This window comes from Marmota flaviventris, chromosome 19 (assembly GCF_047511675.1).
Source record: "Marmota flaviventris isolate mMarFla1 chromosome 19, mMarFla1.hap1, whole genome shotgun sequence".
Lineage (NCBI taxonomy): Eukaryota > Metazoa > Chordata > Mammalia > Rodentia > Sciuridae > Marmota > Marmota flaviventris.
The window spans coordinates 33295403-33317982 of record NC_092516.1 but is presented as its reverse complement, the minus strand read 5'-3'; the positions used below and the strand labels follow the sequence as shown (position 1 = coordinate 33317982).

Here is a 22580-nt window from a genome sequence, read left to right as displayed (position 1 = left end):
TGGCTAATACAGGGATCAAAATTTGATTTTATAAGATTTCTTAAGTGAAAAGTCAAAAGGTAATAAAAAGACTTTAAACTTAACCATCAAAATAATTAATCAGGGACTGAGGTTGTGGCTCAGCGGTAGAGTGCTCGCCTAGCGCGAGCAAGGCGCTGGGTTCAATCCTCAGCACCACATACACATAAATAAATAAATAAATAAGCAGATAGATAAATAAATAAATAAATAAGGTGATTGTGTCCAAAGTAAATACTAATAGTATTTTTTTTTAAATAATTATTCAGTTTACCTTTATCTCCAATGTTATGTCAAGATATGGATCAAAGGTATCTGAAACGCCCTTGCAATTTAAACACTTGACTGAAACAAAAATAAAATGCAAAAGATAAGCAAAGGGTATTCATCACATCAGTACCAACTATGAAGTGACAGAATATAAATATTATTTCAAAATAAAAGAATTAAACCAGTAAAATTTTTACTCTATTAGATTGGGGGGAAAAAACTAAGTTAATATTACACACAGTATAGGTGAAAGGTCATGAATCTGGCCCCTTATACACTACTTGTTGGAATATAAACTGGTAAAAACCTCTTAGAATGACAACATGCCAATAATAGAAATTAAAATACACCCTATGACCTAAAAAATGCTAATTTTAAGAATTTATCCTATATATACTTTTACATAAACACAAAGGCATGTGTGCATGAATGTTCAATGATACACTGATGTAATAACAAAATAGAAACATAAATATCGATCAATAGAACAAAATTAATGAAATACTACTGAAATTGTGAAAGATTTTGTTAAGAATTATTTGTACTAAAATATAAGATCTATAATACTTAGAGAAAAATGAAAGTATCATACATGCTCCCAGTTTGTTCACCCTTAAGAAATTACCAGAAGGCTAAACTACCAACTGGCACAGGGTTGCCATTAGGTCAGGGAGATTGGAGTCAGGGCTGGCTAGGAGATCTACATCATTAGCCCTTTCCTACTGTCTGCATTTTTAAAAACACATGCATGTATCACTTTATCAACTTTCAAACAAAAGTTTACCTCTAGATCTTAGGTATCCTCCAAATATCTGACAAACAAGTGTGGTAGCCTGGGTATGTCTGTCTAATCTGAAAAATAGTTAAAAAGTGACATGATAGAAGAATTATGCAAAAATTACGCTATGACTAGATTTTAAAAGCATATACATCTATAAAGGAACAAGATTCAAAAAGACCCCCAACCCACCACCATACACACACACACACACACACACATACACACAAAAGACCTCAAGATATGTGGCAGCCAAAAACTAGCCCTTGCCTGACAGATACAGTGAGGGTTTGGGGATGAGGACAGAAGGAGCTATATTATGAAGGGACTTTGAAATCCAGGCAGGAATTTGGCCTTGCAACAAAGAAAAGAAGATACTCTCAGTAGGTTTGTGACCCTGCACCAGAAGAATGACATGAAGGCCTAGATCAGCATGCAAAGGGAAATGTACTAGGTGTATGTGGGCAAGAGCAGGTGGGTTATGACTGTTTTCTATTTGTCTCCTCAGTCTTCCTTCATGTCTGCATTTAGGTTTTAGGACAAAGCTATAAGAATTCATAACTGACCAGAGAGAGAGAAAGAGGCAGGAAACACAGACACATTGTGAGTCTAGAGGTCATCAAAGAAAATGTTAGAAACAACCAGGAGAAGCAGGTAATTTTAGATCTGCTAAGGTGCACCATTACCCAGAAATTAAACTATGGCAAGGCCAACATTCATTTTCTGACACTTATAATTGAACAAATTAAAACTGTTATAACAAGTACCTTTCTAAATTACAATCATTTTAAAATAATGCAAATCAGGTCGGGAAGAGGCAGGGGAAAGTCAAAAGGTAAAGTAAACAGATCTGTATAACAGATTTTTATGTTGTAACAGATTTCAACATAAAAGGCAAAACTAAATTCTGATAAGCCAGGGACACAAAACATAGCAACGACTGATGTTTTATTTGACTTACTTATTGCTCCCATTCAAACATGCTTTTTGCATAGCATCAACAGTATACTGAAGAAATTCATGGGCATCTTCTTGGTTTCCAAAACGAAAGTGCCTAGCTATACCTATAAAATTTAAGTAAAGATGAGGCTTTATATCATTATATATTATATCCCTAGGCTATACCACAAAAAGTTATATCTTATATTTATTAGAAAAATCCCTGAATAATTACTTAATGAGGAAGCAACACTAACACAAGCTGCCTTGATAACAGCCAGGACCACATACTGTCACTGAGATCCAACAGGGGATGCAGTTTCTTAAGAGTCCAGAGCTTCTTTTTTTTTTTTTTTTTTTAAATACATTTTTTTTTTTAGTTGTAGATGGACACAATATCTTTATTTTATTTTATTTATTTATTTTTATGTGGTGCTGATTATTGAACCCAGTGCCTCACGCATGCGAGGCAAGAGCTCTACCACTAAGCCACAATCCCAGCCCCAGAGCTTCTGCCTTTATCAAGTCAATAAAATTACACTTAAATAAAATCAACATTGGCCATATTTCCTCAAAAGTTTGTCTAAAGTAATATGTTGATGCACACAATTTTAAATATGGCATTAGATCTCCAGAAGAGAATCCATGAAAAACATAAATATCCAACCACTCTCAATTCTATCCAATGACCAATAGAACAAATTATATTTTCAGTTGCACAGTAATATTTTAGTCCTACTTCTCACTAAGCAGTTGTAATACCAAATTATTTTAAAAATAAAAATAACACAAATTAAGAAATCACAATGAAATATTATATATTGAATTTTACATGTATGAATGTGCATAAACATATATTACCTCAAATCATGAAATTTGCTAATATTCCACCAATTTTGACTTATAAAAATGGCAATTTCTTGATTCAACTGTGATGTGCTTTATGGATATATGTATACATACAGAACACAAACACAATGAGGGGGATTTTTATTGGGTTTTTTTGGTTGTTGTTTTTGTTTTTTGTTTTTACATTGGGGATTAAATCAGAGGGACTTTACCACTAAGCTATAGCCCCAGGACTTTTCATTTTTTATTTTGAGACAGGGTTTTACTATGACCTTGCTAAGTTGCTGAGGCTGGTCTCAAACTTGTGATTCTTCTATCTTAGCCTCCCGAGTCACTTGGATTATAGGCATGCACCACCGCTCCAGCCAAGAGCAGTGATATTTTCTTAAAGACTATGTTTAAAATATCATTCATGCCTACTACAAATTTATGTATAAAAATAAATACAGGGCTGGGTGCGGTGGCACAAACCTGTAATCCCAGCTGCTCGGGAGGCTGAGGCAGGAGGTTGAGAGTTCAAAGCCAGCCTCAGCAAAAGCAAGGCACTAACTAAGTAACTCAGTGAAACTCTGTCTCTAAATAAAATACAAAATAGGGCTGGGAATGTGGCTCAATGGTTAAGTATCTCTGAGTTCAATCCTCGGTACCCCAAAAAATAAAAAATTAAAAAATAAATAAGTAAAGGTACAAACAATCAAAACCTGATCTGGCTAAAATTCTGCCAATATCCAACAATGTTTTAAAGATTTCTGCACTGTTTGTTCTGGCCTGTCAATAATGCTAAGAACCAATTAAATCTTCAGCAGCTTTTTAGGAGAAAGGATTATAGTTTCTCACTATATACTTATGCACCCTTATAATTACCCAGTTAGATACCAGATTAAAAATTAGTAGGTTTCTTAAAATTTTCACTCAGTTTTTATTACTACTTGGTTAAATAAAATGAATATATATTAAAAATGAATATGGGCTGGGATTGTGACACAGTGGTAGAGTGCTTGCGTAGCACATGTAAGGCACTGAGTTTGATCCTCAACACCACATAAAAATAAACAAAACAGGGGCTGTGGTTGTGGCTCAGCGGTACAGCACTTGCTTAGCGTGGGTGAGGCCCTGGGTTCGATCCTCAGCACCACATAAAAACAAATTATAAAATAAAGGATTGACAACTACAACTAAAAAATAAATATTAAAAATTAAAAATAAAACAGATATTATGTCCATCTACAACTAAAAAAGAAAATTAAAAAAATGAATATAAAGTTTACTACAAAAAGCACATAGAAAGTACAGAAGAAAATTTCATTCAACCTATTTAAAATTTTAAAATTAAGTGGAAAAGAGTGAAGTGTATCCATAAATTTGTTACACTGAGTAGTCTAAATTTTTCTTTGAGTCTAATTTCCTTAATTTTGACAACTCCTGTCACTAAGTACAATGTATTATTTATCCACCAAATTAAAACTAATTAAAATTAAAGAAACCTGTGGGATAATATCAAGAGTATTCCAACTATCTGGAAGAAAAAAGCCTCAGGAAAAAGGTAATAATTTTAAACAAATTGAGTTTTAAACAATTTAAAATTTGCTTATATTAAACTGAACGCTTATTATATTCTGCATTAATATTTCAAACTAATTTATACAATCCAGGCATAATAATTCGTGCCTGTAATTCCAGCTACTCAGGAGGCTGAGGCAGGAGGATCACAAGTTTAAGGCTAGCCTCAGCAATTTAGTAAGACACTATTTCAAAAAAAAGTAGGGACTGGGGAATGTAGATCAGTGGTAAAGTTCCCCTGGGTCTGATCCCCAGTATCAAAAAAAATAAAACAAAAAATGTTTACATAGTATAATAAGTAGTAACAAACACATAGTAAATGTTTAACCCCAAATTTGTTATTAAAATAAGACACTGCCATGTATGATAAAAATACGTGTCTGTTTTCTAATACTCCAGGAACCTTTTTTTTTTTTTTTTAATCTTAGGCCATGAAGACTAGCTAAAAGTCAGGCACTGTGGTACACGCCTATAGTCCCAGCTACTCTTGAGCCTGAGGTAGGAGGATCACTTGAGCCCCCAGAAGTTCAAAGCCAGCCCAGGAAATAAGAATCCATCTAAAAAAGAAAAGAAAAAGCAGAAAAGACAAATAACTAGCTAACTAGCTAAAAAACACTGATATAAACTATAATAATTAATACTTACGCCGCATCTCATTGATGACAAACATTGGTTTAATTACATCCCCAGGATTGCTGAGTGCCTGGGTAATATGCGCTTGCATTGTACACATCATGCAAAATCCTTCTGCATGACCTGAAAGAGAAATGTTAATCCTCCATATTAGTAAAATAAGACTATATAGGAAACTACAAATAAGGGGCACACTTCTGAGATGAAATATCAGTAACAGCTACTGTGTGTACATTGGGTTATTTTAATTCATTTTCATTTAATTCTCTAACAAATCAAAGCAATAAGTATACACTGGCTGTATTTTATGAGAGTGGAAAAATGGCTCAGAGTTAAAAATTTGCCCAAGGTCAGACATATAATCAGACCCAAATCATACCCTTTCAAGTTTTGAAACTTGTACTGGAAAAACAAGGATTTTTTTCTTATACTACCATTTGTCTAAACTGGTAAAAGAATGTTTCTCACAGCAGGGTTAAGAAATCTCCATATACATATTTTGGCTTTCTTGGTCACATATGGTGGTCTCTACTGCATTTTCTTCTTCCTTTTTTTAACTTTTAAAAAAAAATGTAGAAAATGATTCTTGTTTCACGCTAAGTGGTGCTAACCAGCATATAGTGGATAGAGGCAGGTATGTTAGTAAACATCCTACGCAGCACAAGATAACCTCACACAGCAAAGAATTACCTGACCCAACATCAATAGTACCAAGGTTGAGAAGTTCTGTCTAAATCTTCCCATAATATATATAATTAAAGCTTAAAAGTCTTGAAAGAAACAAACTATTTCCAATAAACTATGTCCCACAACAAAGTTCAAAAATATATACAGGAATAAACAAAATCCAGTACCCAATATAAAATTCATAATGTCTGTCATTCAATCAAAGAGTATAGGGCATATAAAGATGCAGGAATGACCAGCAGTAAGGGAGAAGGAAAAAAAGACTCCAAATATGATATAGAATACAGAATCAGAAAACAATAAGATATTAAGATGTGCAAGGAAGTGAAAAATGCAAGAGCACATTAAAGAGAAGCATATAAGTAGATCCAAATATACCTGAACAGTAGACTATGAGGTAAAATATATACCAGAGGGGATTAATAACTGATTAGACATTACAGAAAGAAGAAAACATTAGTGAACTGGAAGACATTCATTATGACACACAGAGCAAAAACAGTAATAGTAACAAAAAGGTAGGTGTGCCAGTGAGCTGTGAACAATTTCAAGCTGTCCATAATATATGTATGACTGGCATCTGAAGGTGAAGAGACAGAACAAATGTCAAAAAATAATTATCTACAAAGGGAAAGAAAGCACAGGGAGGTATTCAGAGTGATGGAATGATTTTGTATTCTGACTGAGGTGAGGTCATGGCTTACATGAACCTACATGTGGTAAAATTCAAAGAACTTGGCTGGGCATGGTGATGCACACCTACAATGCCAGCAGCTCAGAAGGCTAAAGCAGGAGGATCGCAAGTTTACAGCCAGCTTCAGCAACTTAGCCAGGTCCTATCTCAAAATAAAAAAATAAAGAGGATGGGGGTGTGTGGCTCAGTGGTTAAGCACCCCTGGGTTCAATCCCTTGAACAACAACAACAAAAAAAAAAATCAAAGAACTTTACACCAAAAATGTTATTCTGTGAAGTATAAAAATAAGTTTTTAAAAATGACCAGAAGTTGTTCAGATGTGATGGAAACAGTGAAAGCACAGAACTAAGAACCTCAACAAACCCCAAGCAGAAGAAACATGAAGAAACCTACAAAGCGATCACTCAAACTGTTTAAGTGATAGAAATATTAAAAGCAGCTAAAAAATAAAAACATTATATATAAAGAAACAAAGGGAAAAGTGTAACAACAGACTTTTTGTCAGAAGCCACATGGGCTAGAAGACACTGCAGTAACATCTTTCAAGTAGTAAAAGAAAAATGATGATGCCCACATCCATCACAAATGAAAGTGACAGTTCCTCTTTTGGGAAGATGGCATAAGGATAGTTTTCTCTGCTCTTCCTGCCATATACAACAACAATAAACAAACAAACAAAACTCTGAATATTTACATACAACAAACATAAAAAGGCTGTGAAAGTTAGTGGGGAAAAAAGACAGATACACTAGGGACCTCAGGACTCAATGGCAGTAGTTCCCTGATTTTCATTGTGCTTCAGATATTCCAGACTTGGAGCTGAAGAAGTAAGCAACCAAATGCACAAAGCAAACCCCAAAGAAAGCTTGCCTGCTCTCTTGCCAGCCAAGGACAAGGAAAAGGGCAGCCCTGCTTTATAAGACAACTTTAGAAATATTATTCTACTCTGGCCTTTGTGTGTACACATGTGTATTTTTTCTGTAAATGACAGTGTTTTGATACCTTTAAAAACTTTTCTGTTTGGGGAAGAGACTATCCCTTCCAACTCTTAAAAGACTAGAAAGGGCTCAGCCAGGAGCATGCCATTGCTATGCAAATTAACAACCCAGAGCCATCCTCCTCTGTCTGGTCTGTACACCTCAGGAATCATTATTCCTGTTCATTAATCATCCCAGGATCAGATCCCAGGCAACTAAGGACCACCCATCTATGGCTCTGCACCTAACCCAACTATTAAAACTAGCCAATGCAAACTGTTCACCCTGCCCTGCCTTGCCTTACTTGGAAACCTCAATGAGGGCTTTGGCCTAATGATTTTCCCTCATTCCTGTCTTTATTCCTCTTAACCACCCTGGTATTTTTCCCACATGGCCCTGTGTGGCATGCCATGCCTCCTGTATCCCAGGGGCTGTGAATATAATCATCTTTATTTTCCTGGGCCTCTCCTGTATCTCCTTCTAAGGCTGCACCCAAATAACCATCACATAAAACACCACCAAGCACAGCCAAACACTATATAAAAACTATTGCCTCACCTCTACCCATATTGCAAAGGCCAAGTGAAGGGCCTAAACTTCCATTCACAGGACTCTAATAAGGCACCCCAAAACACATCCAGTGGGTTATTGTTAGAGAAGAAAGATTGGGGGCTGGAACTTTCCCCCACACTAGGTGCTAGTCCCTTCCCCACCTCACAGTGGCCATGGAGACCATGTGAGGACCATCCTCAACAACTAATGAAAAGGCATTCCTCTACCTGGCCGCACAGAGTCAGGACTTTCACCATCACCCAGTGGTAACAAAAGCTACTCCCACTGCAGTGTCAGTGGAGACCACGTGGGGACTTGGAACTTCCATCAGCAGCAACTGAAAGCCCTAATCCTCACGTTGGAAGCTGAATGGGAACCTGGGCGTTTTTCTACCTTGGCATAACTTCACTTCCTCTGCCTAGATATCTCAGGGAAAGCTAAAACAGAGTTAGTTAAGACCCCACACATCAAAACAAAATGTAAAAATACTCAGGTTTCAATTGAAGAAAAGTAAAATAAAAGCATTTACCACTCCAAGAATCTATCAAACAAAAATTGTAACATTGCCTCACATGGTTTTAAAGGTATGTTGAGGAAATATATATATATTTTTTAAAGAGTGTTTTAATGTTTATTTTTTAGTTTTTTCGGCGGACACAGCATCTTTGTTTGTATGTGGTGCTGAGGATCGAACCCGGGCCACACGCATGCCAGGCGAGCGCGCTACCGCTTGAGCCACATCCCCAGCCCCTGTTGAGGAAATATTTAAGAAAATTGTAGAGCTGGGGATGTAGCTCATTGGGAGAGTAATTTGTCTAGCACGTAAGGGTCTGAGTTCAATCTAGAAATGTAAAACAAACAAACAAACAAGATAAGGAGAGTGACTATGTATAATATAATACCTAGAGCAACCAACCACTAAAATAGCTAAACAAAGAGATATACTCAAAACATGATAAATAAATCAAAATGGAATTTTGAATATTTCTAAAAAATATTCAAGTAAACGAGATGGAGATAGGAGTAAGAAAACAGATATTAAACAAAAACAAAGGGAAAACAAATATAAAATGTCAGACTTAAGCCCTGATACATCAATAATCATCAAGTCCAAATATTCTAACTATACCTGTTGAAAGCCACACATTGCCACACAATGGTGGCCACCCCTATGATCCCAGCTACTCAGGAGGCTGAGGCAGGAGAATTGCAAGTTCAAGGTTAGCCCAGGCAAGTTGGCAAAGATCCCATCTCAGGGAAAAAAAAAAAGATTGGTGGTAGAGCACTTGCCTTGGATGTATAAGGCCCTGAGCTTGATTCCCAATACGGGGGGGGGGGGGGGGGGAGAAAAAATGACACAGATTGACAAAATCAATTTAAAAACATGATCTAACTATACAAGAAACTCAGTTCAAATGTAATGATTCAGGTAGGCTGAAAGTAAAAAGGACAAAAAAAGACATGCTATGAAACATCAATCAAAAAAACAAACAAACAAAAACCCAGGAATGTCTATGTTAACATCAAATAAAGCAGACTAGAGAGCAAAGACCACTACCAAAGAGAAGGACATTACATAATATAAAGGATCAACCCATTAAGACACAACAATCATAAGTGTACCTGTATCAAACAGAACTTCAAAATACATGAATCAAATTCAGATATAACTGAGTGAAAAGAAATAGCCACATTTAGAGATGGAAACCTCAATATTTTTTTGTCAACAACTTATTGAACAATTCAACAAAAAAATGAACAAATATATGGAACTCATTTTTAATCAGTCACCAGATCTAATCAACACTTAAACAACAACTCCACCCACCAAGAGCAAAATACACATTTTGTTTCAGGTGCTTACAGAACATATACAAGACAGACCATATCCTGAGGCATAAAACAAACCTTGAAAAATTTAAAGTATGCTCACCAACCACAGTGGAATAAAAACCAGACATTGATAAGTGAAAGATAATAGAAAATCTCCAAATACCTGGAAACTAACACATATAAATAATCTGTGGATCAAAGAGTAAATCTCAAGGGAAATAAAAAATACATTGAACTAAATGTAAATTAAAAGACAACATATTTTTAAAAATAGGGACAGAATTAAAACAGTGCTGAAAGGGAAAATTTTAACTAAGTTTATCAACATCAGAAATGAAACTGGGGATATCAACACAGACCCTGTAAATATCAAAAGGGTAATAAGGAAAATCTATGATTAACTTTACACACATAAAGGCAACTGAGAATAAATGGACCAATTCCTCAACAAAGCAGCTGCCACAATTCACCCAAGAAAAAATAATTTGAGTAGTCCTATACCTATTTGAATTAGTACTTTTAAAACTCCCAGAAAAGGATATCTCCTGATTCAAATAATTTCACTAGAAAATTCCAAACATTTAAAAAAGAATAAACAGTTGGGTGTGGTAGTGCACACCTATAATCCGAGCAGCTTGGGAAGCTGAGGCAAGAGGATCACAAGTTCAAAGCCAGCCTCAGCAACTTAGACCCTAAAAGCAACTCAGTCAGGCCTTGTTTCAAAATAAAAAATAAAGAGGGCTAGAGATGTGGCTGAGTGTTTAAGTACCCTGGGTTCAATCCCTGGTACCAAAACAAATAAATTAATTTAATTAAATTAAAAATAAAAAAGAATTAACATTAAACAATTATAAAATCTCTTCCAAAACACAGAAAATGAGTTAACATATCTAATTATGACACCAAAATCAGACAAAGACAGTACAAAAACAAAATTACAGACTAATATCTCTCATAAGTATAGATGAAAAAGCCCTGAATGAAATATAAGCAAATAAATTGGGCAATATATATGAAGAATTATATACCATTACCAAATAGAGTTTATTACAGGGCATGCAAAGATAACTCAATATTATACAATATAAATTACCATATTAACAGGCTAAAGATATCAGATAATCCTATCAATTTGATAAAGAAATCATTTGACAAAAATCAACATTCGCTCACATTAAAAAATAAGAATCAGAAAACAGAGTGGAAAGAAATTTCCATGAGTTGGTAAAGAGCATCTACCAAAAATCTACAGTTGCTGGGTGCAGTGGCACATGCCTGTAATCCCTAGGGCTTGGGATGCTGAAGAAGAAGGATCATGAATTTAAAGCCAGCCTCAGCAACTTAGCAAAGCTCTAAGCAACTCAGTGAGACCCTGTCTCTAAAATACAAAAATGGCTGGGGTGTGGCTCAATGGTTAAGTGTTGAATGCCCCTGGATTCAATCCCCAGTACCCAAAAAAGAAAAAAAGAAAAAAAATCTATAGCTAACAAGTTGAATGCTTTTCCCTATCATCAGGAAAAAGTCAAGGGGGCTGGGATTGTAGCTCAGTAAAGAGTACTTGCATAGCATGTGTGAGGCACTGGGTTTGCTTCTCAGCACCACATATATGTTTTGTTTTGGTTTGTGGTGCTAGGGATTGAACCTAGGGCCTTGTGCATGAGAGGCAAGCACTCTACCAACTGAACCATATATCCCCAACCCTCTCAGCACCACATATAAATAAATAAAGATCCATCAACAACTAAAAAATATTTAAAAAGAAAAGAGTTAATGCTTTCACTACACTTATTGAACAAAGTGCTAGAAGTTCTGGCCAGTGAAATAAGACAAAAAAGGAAATATGCAAGGCAAACAGACTAGTAAAACATAAGTAACACTGTCTATATTTGTATGGCTTGACTAAATATGTAAAAAATTTCAAGAAGGAGCTGGAATTGTGGCTCAGTAGTAGAGTGCTTGCCTGGCATGTGTGAGGCCCTGGATTCAATCATCAGCACCACATAAATAAAAATAAATAAATAAAAGATCCACTGATAATTAAAAGAAAATTTAAAAAAAAATTTCAAGGAATCTACCCAAGATGCCTAGAATAAATGAGCTTAGCAATGTCACCAGATAATTATAATTCAAAAAAGGAGTAGAGCCAGGTGCGGTGGCACATGCCTGTAATCCCAGTGACTTGAGAGGCTGAGGCAGGAAAATCACAAGTTCAAAGCCAACTTCAGCAAATTATTGAGGCCCTCAGCAATTCAGCAAGACCCTGTCTCTAAAATAAAATATTAAAAAGTGCTGGGGATATAGCTACTCAGTGGTTAAGTACCTCAAGTTCAATCCCTGGTAGAGAGAGAGAGAGAGAAAGAAGAGAGAGAGAGAGAGAGAGAGAGAGGGAGAGAGAGAGGGGTATAAATTAACAACAACAAAAAATTACAGAAAAAGATTAAAAAGAGAATGAAGAATAAATGGGACAAATAGAAAATGAATAGCAAGATGGGAGATTTAAACTAAATCCTATCAATTATCTCACTAAATGTAAATTACTAAAAATTCTAAAGTAAAAAGCAGAGACTTACTATTGGATAAAAAAGCAAGATCAAATAATAGGATGCTTATAAGAAATTCATTTTAAATACAGACATAGGTTAAAGTTGAAAAGATAAAAAGAATATGTTAATACTAATCATAAGAAAACTGGAGTGACTATATCTCAAAACATGCTTCAGAGTAAAAAATATTATTTGAGATAAAGGAGGTCACTTCATAAATGACAGATGAGGTCACTGAGAAGGCATAACAATCATAAATGAACAAGATTCAAAAGAGTACAACAAAATAAGCTATATTCTTTCTGACAGAGCAGAAAGAAACAAATTTGCAAATATAGTTTATTTCAACACTTCTCTCAAAATCTGATATAACAAGTAGATAGAAAAACAGGACACAAAGGATTACCTTATAGAAATTACAACCAATAGTAGCAGAATACACATCCTGATTAAGTATACATGGAACATTTAGCAAAACAGACCATGTTCTGGTGCATAAAACAAAGTTTAAAAGAATTCAAACATTGAAAAAGATATTCTCTAACCACAATGGAATAAAATTAGAAATCAATAACATGACAATTTCTGGTAAATTCCCGAATATTTGGCAACTAAATATGCAGTTCTAAATAATCTCAAGAGCAATTAGAAAGTTTTTTTAACTGAAATTAAAACATATCAAAACAGCACTTACAGGGAAACAGGACTTATCAAAAAGCACTTACAGGGAAATTTATAGCATTAAACACACTGGAAAAGATGATCGTAAATGCATCTAAGTTCCCCACCTTAAGTAAGAACAGTGTATTTCAAGAAAGCTAGACAGGAGAATTTTAAATGTTCTCACCACAAAGAAATAAAAAGTGTTTGAAGAGACAGATATATTTACCCTGATTTCAACATTATGCAATGTATACACGTATCAAATCATCACACAGTACACATAAATTACAGAATTTTTTTTCTGTCACTTAAATAAGAAAAAAAAAAAAAAAACTAAAATGGAGAACATTAAACCCAAAGTAGGCAGAGAAAAAAGAATAACAGTAACAAATATCAGTGAAAGAGAAGACAGAATAACCATTAAACCAAGAGCTAGTTCTTTGAGAAAATCAGTAAGATTAAAAAGTCTATAGTCAAACTGGGATTGTGACTCAGTGGTAGACCGCTTGCCTAGCATGTGTGAAGCACTGGGTTCGATTTTCAGCACCACATAAAAAATAAATAAATAAAATAAGGACATTGTGTCCATCTACAGCTAAAAATATTTTTTTTAAAAAGTCTCTAGTCAGGGGCTGGGATTGTGGCTCAACTGTAGAGCACTTGCCTAGCATGTGTGAGGCACTGAGTTCAATTCTCAGCACCGTATATAAAATAAATAAAGGTCCATCAACAACTAAAAAATAAATAAATAAATAAATTTTTAAAAACTCTCTAGTCAGGAGGCTGAGGTTGTGGCTTTGGCTCAAGCAGTAGTGCACTTGCCTGGCATGTGTGAGGCACTGGGTTCGATTCTCAGCACCACATATGAATAAATAAAAAAACAACTATCAACAACTAAAAAAAAAAAGTTTCTAGTCAGATTGATTAACAGGAGACTCAAATGAACATTGGGAATGACAAAGAGGAAATCACTACAGACCCTAATAAAGTTAAAAAGAAAAATAAGAAAAATAAAAACAAGTTTATAGACAAATTTGTTTTTCTTTTTAAATTCTTTTTGCAACACTAGGAACCCCAGTCCTTTTTATTTTTATTTTTCAATATTATTGAATTTTTTTTTATTTTTGCTTTTTCAATTTTTCAGACAAGATATCACTAAATTGCCAAGACTGGCCTTGAACCTGTGATCCTCCTGCCTCAGCCTCCCAAGTAGCCAGGATTATAGGCATGTGCCACTGCTCCCTAGAAGACAAATTTCCTTAAAGACATAAACTAACAAAGCTTGTTGAAAATTAAAAAAAAACAAGGATAACCTGAAGAGCCTTACATAAAACTAAACATGTATTTTAAAACCTGCCTATGAGCAACTCCAGATAACTTCACTGATGAAATCTACCAAATACTTAAGGAAAAAATATAATACTGACTCTATACAAACTCCTCCAGGAAACAGAAGTGAAAAAAATCTGTTCCAAACATGATACCATCATTACCCAAAACAAGACAAAGACATTATAAAAGAAATTACAGACTAATAATATTCATGAACATAAAATTATTCCATAATTTTTAGCAAATAAAAGCCAATAAAACACAGAAATAATATATCTCAAGAATGCAAAGCATCCTGAGATGCTTAATATTAAAGCATCAAATACTCCATCCAGTAAAAGGGATCTATGAAAAATCTACAGCTAATATCAAACTCAACAGTGAAAGACTGAATGCTTTTCCTCTAAGGGTGAGAAAGAGATATGGATGATCACCTCATCACATATATTCAACATTGTAATAGTAATAGATGTCTTAGCCGGTTTGTAAAAGGGCAAGAAATGAAGAGCATACCCAGACTGTAAATGAAGAATATAATTATCTTTATTTATAGATTACATGACTTTCTCTGTAAAATCTCAAGGAATCTTAAAAAAAAAAACAAAAAAAAACTAGAGACCAGCCTGGATGATTCTATAGAAAGACCCTCTCAGAAAATAAACAATAACAACAAAAAACTACCCGAATTAATGAGTTAAGCATGGTTCCAGAATATAATATCAATATCTAAAAATCAACTACAGCCAGGCACAGCAGCACACACCTGTAATCCCAGCAGCTTGGGAGAGGCTGAGGCAAGACAATCCCAAGTTCAAAGCCAACAATTTAGTGAGGCCCTGATCAACTTAGCAAGATCCTGTCTCAAAATAAAAAAGGGCTGGGGATATGGCTCAGTGCTTAAAGCACCCCTGGGTTCAAACCATAACCACCACCACCCCCAAAAAAACCCAAATTATATTTCTATGTTCTAACAATAATTGATCAAAAATTGAATTTTTAAAAAATGCCATTTATAATTATCAGAAATATGAAATATGTACATCTGATGTACATTGTTTTTGCACACTGAAAACTATACTACTAAGAAATTAAAATGACCTAAATAAAGAGGTATACCTGGGTTTTTTGGTCAGAATATAAAAAGTTAGATGTGATTTCACATCTGATTTATAAATTCAGTACAATTCCAATCAAAATCCCAGGAAGTTGTTTTTTTTTTTTGGGGGGGGGCACTGGGGATGGAACCCAGGGACACATTTTAATTTTTAAAATATACTTTTTTTAAAAAAACATTTATTTTTTAGAAGTAGTTGGACACAATATCTTTATTTTATTTATTTATTTTTATGTGGTGCTGAGGATCGAACCCAGGGCCATGAGCGCTCTACCACTGAGCCACAATCCCAGCCCCATTTTTTTACTTTTTAAATTTTTATTCTTTTAAGATATACATGAATCCTTTATTATTATTATTATTATTATTATTATTATTATTATTATTATTTATTTTGAAATAAGCTCTAAGTTGCTGAGAATCTTGTTAAATTGCTGAGGCTAGCCTAAAAACTTTTGATCCTCCTGCCTCAGACTCCCAAATCACTGGGATTACAGGCTGTGCCACTGTACCTGGCCAGAAAGCTTTTTTAAAGAAATTGAAAAACTGATTCCATTCAGTCCAGCATTCCCATTACTAGGGCACACCCAAAGGAACTGAAATCAGTACGTCAAAGAGACATCTGCAATAGCATATTTACTGCAGCAATGTTCATAACAGCCAACCTAGGTGTTGATGAACACACAAATAAATAAAGAAAACATATATACACACACAATGGAATAATTATTCAACATAAAAAAGAATAAAATTCTGTCATTTGCAGCAACATGGGTGAACTAGAAGACTTAATATTAGGTTGAAATAAGGGTATAAAAACATACTGTGCTTTCTCACTCACATGTGGAAGCTAAAAAACTGATCACAAATAAGGAGAGAATAGAATAGCAATTACCAGAGCCTGGAAAAGGTGTAGAGGAAGGAGGAAAAAGGGACAAAGAATGGCTATGGAGTACTGGAGTTCAGTTGGTTAACAATAATTTCTAATGTTCTATAATACAATATAGTTGGCAACAATTAATTATTTTAAAATGGCCAATAAAAAGGATTTTGAATGTTCCCAACACAAACAAAATAGACCTGAAGTGACAGATACATCCATTACCAGCAACTGATTATTACATACTGTATACATGAATTAAAATGTCACACTGTACCATAAATAAACACAAGTATTATGTATCAAATAAAATTAAAATACATTAAGATACATAAAAGCCAAAATCCATTTGGGAAATGCAAATGACCAAGAATGGTCAAAACAACTTTGAAAAGTCAGGGGACTTACCTGATTTCAAAGCTTTTAGACATACAGCAATCAAGACATTGTGGCCAGGAACAGTGGCACATGCCTGTAATCCCAGAGGCTGGGGCAGGGGTGAGGATGGGGTTGGGATGAGGGGTTGCTGAGACAGGAGGATCTCAAGTTCAATGCTAGCATAAGCAAAAGCAAGGTGCTAAGCAACTCAGTGAGACCCTGAGTCTAAATAAAATACAAAATAGGGCTGGGGATGTGACTCAATTGGTCAAGTGCCCCTGAGATCAATCCTTGGTACCCTCCTCAAAAAAAAAAAGACACTGTGTCATGGTAAAGAATCAGTGTTACAGAATGGACTCCAGAAATAGATCCGTATGTGTATAATTTATTGAATTTTGACAAAGATGCCAAGATAATTTGGTAAAGAAAGGATTATCTTTTCAGTGACTGGTACTAGAATAAGTGGATATTCATAGGAAAAAATATGGGATGTTGATGCATCTTAGGTAGTGGCAGAGCCTAGCCTACCACATGTGAGGCCCTGGACTCAATTCCAATACCATAAACAAACAAATGAGCAAAACTTATCCATTCTTCACATCACAAACAAAAAAATAAATAAAAATGGACCACTGACCCAAATAAAGTTAAAACTATTAAAACTTCTGGAAGGGGCTGGGGATGTGGCTCAAGCGGTAATGCGCTCGCCTAGCATTAGGGTTCGATCCTCAGCACCACATAAAAATAAAAGGCAGCAGAATAGAATAGACATTATGATTGCTGTATGTATATAGGTGACTCTATGACCAGTGTGATTCTGCAATCTGTACAATTAGAAAAGTGAGAAATTATACCCCAATGATTCAAATGTATGAATTGCCAAGATCATTGTAATGTCATGTGTAGCTAATTAAAAAAATAAAAATAATAAAAAATAAATAAAGATGTAAAAAAAAACTTCTGGAAGAAAATGTTGTAAAAATCAACTGTGATGACTTTTGGAGTTAAGATTTCTTAATGCAACACCTAAAAAAAAAACACAATTCATAAAAAGAAAAAAAAAGTGATGAATTGAAAATTCTCAAACAAAAAATGTGCTCTTCAATAAACACTGAAGAGAATGAAAAGATAAGCCTGGGAGAAAATATTTGCAAATCATAAGTCTGTTAAAGAAGTTATATCCAGAATACATAAAGAACTCCCAAAATTCAACAATAAGAAAACTATCCACTTTTTAAATAGATAAAAAGATTTAAAATGGCATTTCAGTAAAGCAAATATACAGAATGCAAATAATCTCTAAAAATATGTTCAACATCATATTTATTAGGAAAGTACAAATTAAAACCACAATAAAGTACTACTATTCCTATGTTTACATATGAATACATGGCCAGTATAACTCCACATTGTGTTCAACCACAAGAATGGGATCCTAATTAAAATAAGTTATACTCCACATTTGTATAATATCAAAATACACTCTTATTTGTCAAGCATATTAAAAAAGAAGAGCAAAAAAAATACTACTATTTTACACACCTATGAAAATGGCTAAAATTAAAGATTGACCACACCAAGTGTTGGGATAGATTTGAAGCAAAACTTTTGTTGGCTGGTGACAAAAGTAGACATTACAATCCCTTTGGGAAATAGTTTAGAAGTATTTTATTTATGTAATTATGTATTTATATATACACACACACATATATGAGGATTGAACCCAGGGTTGCTCAATCAATGAGCCACATTCCCAACCTTTTTATTTTTTATTTTGAGACAGGGTCTCACTAAATTACTTAAGGACTCACTAAGTTACTGAGGCTAACCTTGAACTTGCAATTCTCTTGTCTCAGCCTCCTGAGTTGCTGGGATTACAGGCATGCACACCACACCCAGCATTAGAAGTATTTTTAAAAATATAAAACACATGCCTATTATGGGACTAAACCATCTTACTCTTATTTACCCAAGGGAAATGAAAACACATCCTTACAAAGATTTTAAAATGTTCATAGCAGCTTAATTTTTCATGGCCCAAAATAGAAAATAATCTAAATATCTATCAATAAGTAAATGGAGAAACAAGCTATGGTACATTCATACAATGGAATATTACTCAGCAATAAAAATGAACTATTGAAACATGCAATAGATGGAATAATGTTGAAATAATTAACTTGCCAAGTAAGGCAAGATAATATAGAAATATGTACTGTATAATTCTACATCTGCAACATTCTAGATAATATAAATTATTTTATAGTGACACAAATTGGAAATCAGTGATTGTCTGAAGTAGATGAAATGGGGGCGGGGAAGTTATGGAAGGGGTCATTTCAAAGGGGCATTAGGGAACTTTTAGGGGTGATATGACCATGACTTCTCTTAACTGTGACAGGTATATACAAATGTCAAAATGCAGCAAATTATTTTTTCAAATATGTGCAATTTATTATATATCAGTTATACCTCAATAAAGTTGGGAAAATAGGGGGAATAAAGAGAGAGGGAAAGAAAGAGGGAAATAATTACCAAAAGCATAAAAGATAGGCACCTAATTCTGAACACTGGGAGCTTCTGAATTTTGTCTTGGTCTCCTTTCTTGCTGTCCATATGCCAGTGCTGGGTTTTTATCCACACCCTACTTTCATTAAGCACAAAAGTGACAGGAAAGCTGTCTGTGGGGAATGAATTATGGACTTAGGGAGAAAATGAGGGCAAGCAATGTTCATTCTGTAATTACAAACTGTTTGGCATAACAAAAACTTCTAGGTAGTGAGATTCTAGGTGATTTTGCTTTTGTTTACTTAAATTTTTCTGTGCTTTCCAAATTCTTTACAAGCATTACTTCGCTCTTTGGAGGAAAAAACAGTTTTTAAAAGAACCACTTTAAATTCTCCATTAAATGAAGAAATATTCAAAAAGAAAACCAAAGAGTTTTGCTTTGTTCTTTAATCCTGATCATTGATGAACAGCATCAGAGCATGCACACAAATTGGAGCATTAATTTAGGTTAAAGAACAGGGAAACTTCATTTATAAAGGCTGATGATGGATAATTCACATTATATGTAGCTATCAAAACCTCAAAAATGGATGTTCTAAATTCTGAATGTCACTGGTCGGCACTGAGGGGGCTTCCACCTAGTTAAAAAAAATCTTAATATGTTTTAATTTATTTTCTGCCTTCTGGATTGAAGAAAGAGCTCTCAAATGATAAGGCAAAGTCTTATATGGATTCTAGGAGGTCGGGGCAGTGATAAAGGTTCCTCTCCTCTAGGGCTTACAAGCCTGACAATGAATCAAGCCTTCTAAAAGAAGATGAATGCTAGGAGAGAAAGGATTTCTTAACCTTGCTTGTCTCAAGCTGTTAGCATCAGACATTAATATTTTTTTAACAAGTGTAGAAAACTAACAGGAGGATTAGAAATGCCAAATGCTGACAAAATGTTTCTTTTAAAATATCCTCACGGGTCAAATTAGGTGCAAAATTTTTCTTATCAATTTGAATACAAATCCTTAGAGTCCTCCTTGGTCTGTAAAAGAATAAACCAACTTCTAATGATCATATAACTCTTGACTTAATTCTAATTTTTCACTTTTATTTCAAAGAAAAAAGTAAATAAAAGGTTAGTATCCGTGATACTACAAACATACCACAGAACAGAACACTTACATGTCTTGGAGTGTTCATGTGACAACATGTAATTGGCGAGAGGTGGTGTGTAAGTTAAACACTGCAAAGCAGCATTGGCAAAACAGGTATTGCCCAAATTCTGGAGCCCAGCGCCAACTCTGTGAGTTTGTTGCCACTTAAGACAAATCTTCTCAGATGGAAAAAGAACTTTTTGTGGAGGAGCAATGCCATCACCTAGGGCTGGAACAATAAACAGCAAATATTTTAAAACAAAGCTTTGCATGGTTCTGAAGCTAAATACATAGCAATACTTGATCAAACCTGAATCTGACCATGATTCTAAATCACATTACCAGCTTGCCATAAATACAGCGCTGAACTGGACATTTTAAAAGAAAGAACCCAGAACGAGAGAAACTCTGAATTTTCAGATTTGATTTCTTTAATACACAAATTGCAAATGATAAAAGGAAGTTTAAACATATCAACCAAATGCAAAATGTAGATTTTGTTTGAATGTTGTTTTCAACACCAACTATAGAAAAAAAAAAAAAAAAGATAACCAGGGAAATTTGAATATTGATTGGATTTTTAATATAAAGATGTTTTTAATTTTTAGAAAATAATCCTTTTGCTATACACACTAAATATTTACAGGTAAATATTAAGTATTGGACTTACTTTAAAATATTGGAGAAGGGATAGTAGGTAGAGGTATAATTGACCATGAGTTGATACATGTCAAAGGTGGCTAATAGCTACATGAGAGTTCATTATAATTACTCTTAAATCTACTTAAAATTTTTCATAAAAATCCAAGTTTTTTTAAATAAACACAATCAACAGAAAATATAAGTCAATTCCCTATGACATTGGCCACATATGCTTACATGCAGCACCACGTCCATCCTTACCATCACATCACTTATTGAGCCCTCACCAGGTCATAGTCTCACAATTCTAATGCTGGTACTAATGTCCCCATTTTACCACTAAGAAAACAAGTTTTAAAGTCAGGCTCTGGGCACCACTACATGTACTTGTAAGTATACTAAACATGTCCGTGAAAGGTTTGTGTCCATTATTAAGACTTATAAACAGACTACTAGTAAGTAACTATGCTAATAGAACAAGTAAAGTGCAAGAAACCATTTATTTAGAAAAGTTCAAAATAATCAATTAGCAAATTAATTTTTCAGAGGATGGCTAGTGCCTCACTGCTATCAAAGGCTGAGATACCCTATAAAGGCAGACTTTGGTTTGATAGGATATGGAAATCAAAATTAGAAAAAGAGAAATTAATCCAGAGAGAATGAGAAAATAGCACCGCCCTCCCCCCCCCCCCCCCCCCCCCCCCGCAAAAGGGGCAGTGAGCTAAGTGCTTATGAAGAGAAAGAGAAATCCTAGCAGCATGACAGGAGGCTGGAGCCTTGCAAAAAGACGTACTATAGGAAAGTATTGTTGGAAAAGGAGCTGAAAGACCTTAAACCTCTGTGTAATATTGAATTAAGTTGTGTTTAGTGATACAAAAACTTTTATCAAACCATACTGCTCACTCCTACACCACAATATCGAACTTACTAAGAGGACTCATCAAAACAATTTAAGGGGCTTTGCATGTAGCTCAGTGGTAAAGCCCTTGTCTCTTATGCTTAAGGTCCTGGGTTGGAGCCCCAGAATCAAAAAAAAAGAAAAAAAAAAAGGTTAAATTATTCTACCAAACAACATTATGAGTAGGAACTAATTCTATTAAGTTTCTTTGAATTTCAGATCTCCAAGTTTTCAAATCCAAAAGTCTTACAAGTACCAATAAAAAATGTCAATGTTTCATTTATCTGAATACATTTTAACAAATGTAACCATATTTACATTGTTTTAACAAAAGTAATATTTCTATTATCTGCTCTTTTTCAAAGAATTTTATTACTGATGGTTTTTGGGTCTTTTGTCATCATTGTTGTTGTTTTGTTTTTTTATGTGGTACTGGGGATCAAACCCAGGGGTACTGTACCATTGAGCTACATGCCCAGCTCTTTTTGATACAAGCTCTCACTAAATTGCCCAGTCTGGCCTCGAACTTGTAATCCTCCTATCTCAGCCTCCTGAGTTGCTGGAATTACTGGTATGCATCATTGTGCCCAGTGCTACAGATGATTTTTAACTGACTGGAAAAAAAAAAAAAAGAAAAGAAAAGAAAAGCAATTTAGAGTCCATTTATCTAAAGGCAAGCATTTTTAAAA

General features: G+C 34.5%; 1 protein-coding gene across 4 annotated transcripts in view; it reads right to left on the bottom strand.

Annotated features, from left to right (window-relative positions):
- Usp42 (ubiquitin specific peptidase 42) overlaps positions 1-22580 on the bottom strand; it is a 47628-nt gene that overhangs the window by 18524 nt on the left and 6524 nt on the right. For all 4 annotated transcript variants that reach the window (XR_011705482.1, XR_011705484.1, XR_011705483.1 and 1 more), the window contains 5 exons: positions 20380-20580; positions 5060-5170; positions 2028-2130; positions 1073-1140; positions 293-363 (listed from right to left, as the gene is read on the bottom strand). Coding sequence is in view for 1 of the 4 variants with exons in the window: in XM_027953282.3 (XP_027809083.1) it covers positions 293-363; positions 1073-1140; positions 2028-2130; positions 5060-5170; positions 20380-20580 (554 nt within the window). In the remaining 3 variants the exon portion in view is untranslated. The remainder of the gene's footprint in view (positions 1-292; positions 364-1072; positions 1141-2027; positions 2131-5059; positions 5171-20379; positions 20581-22580) is intronic.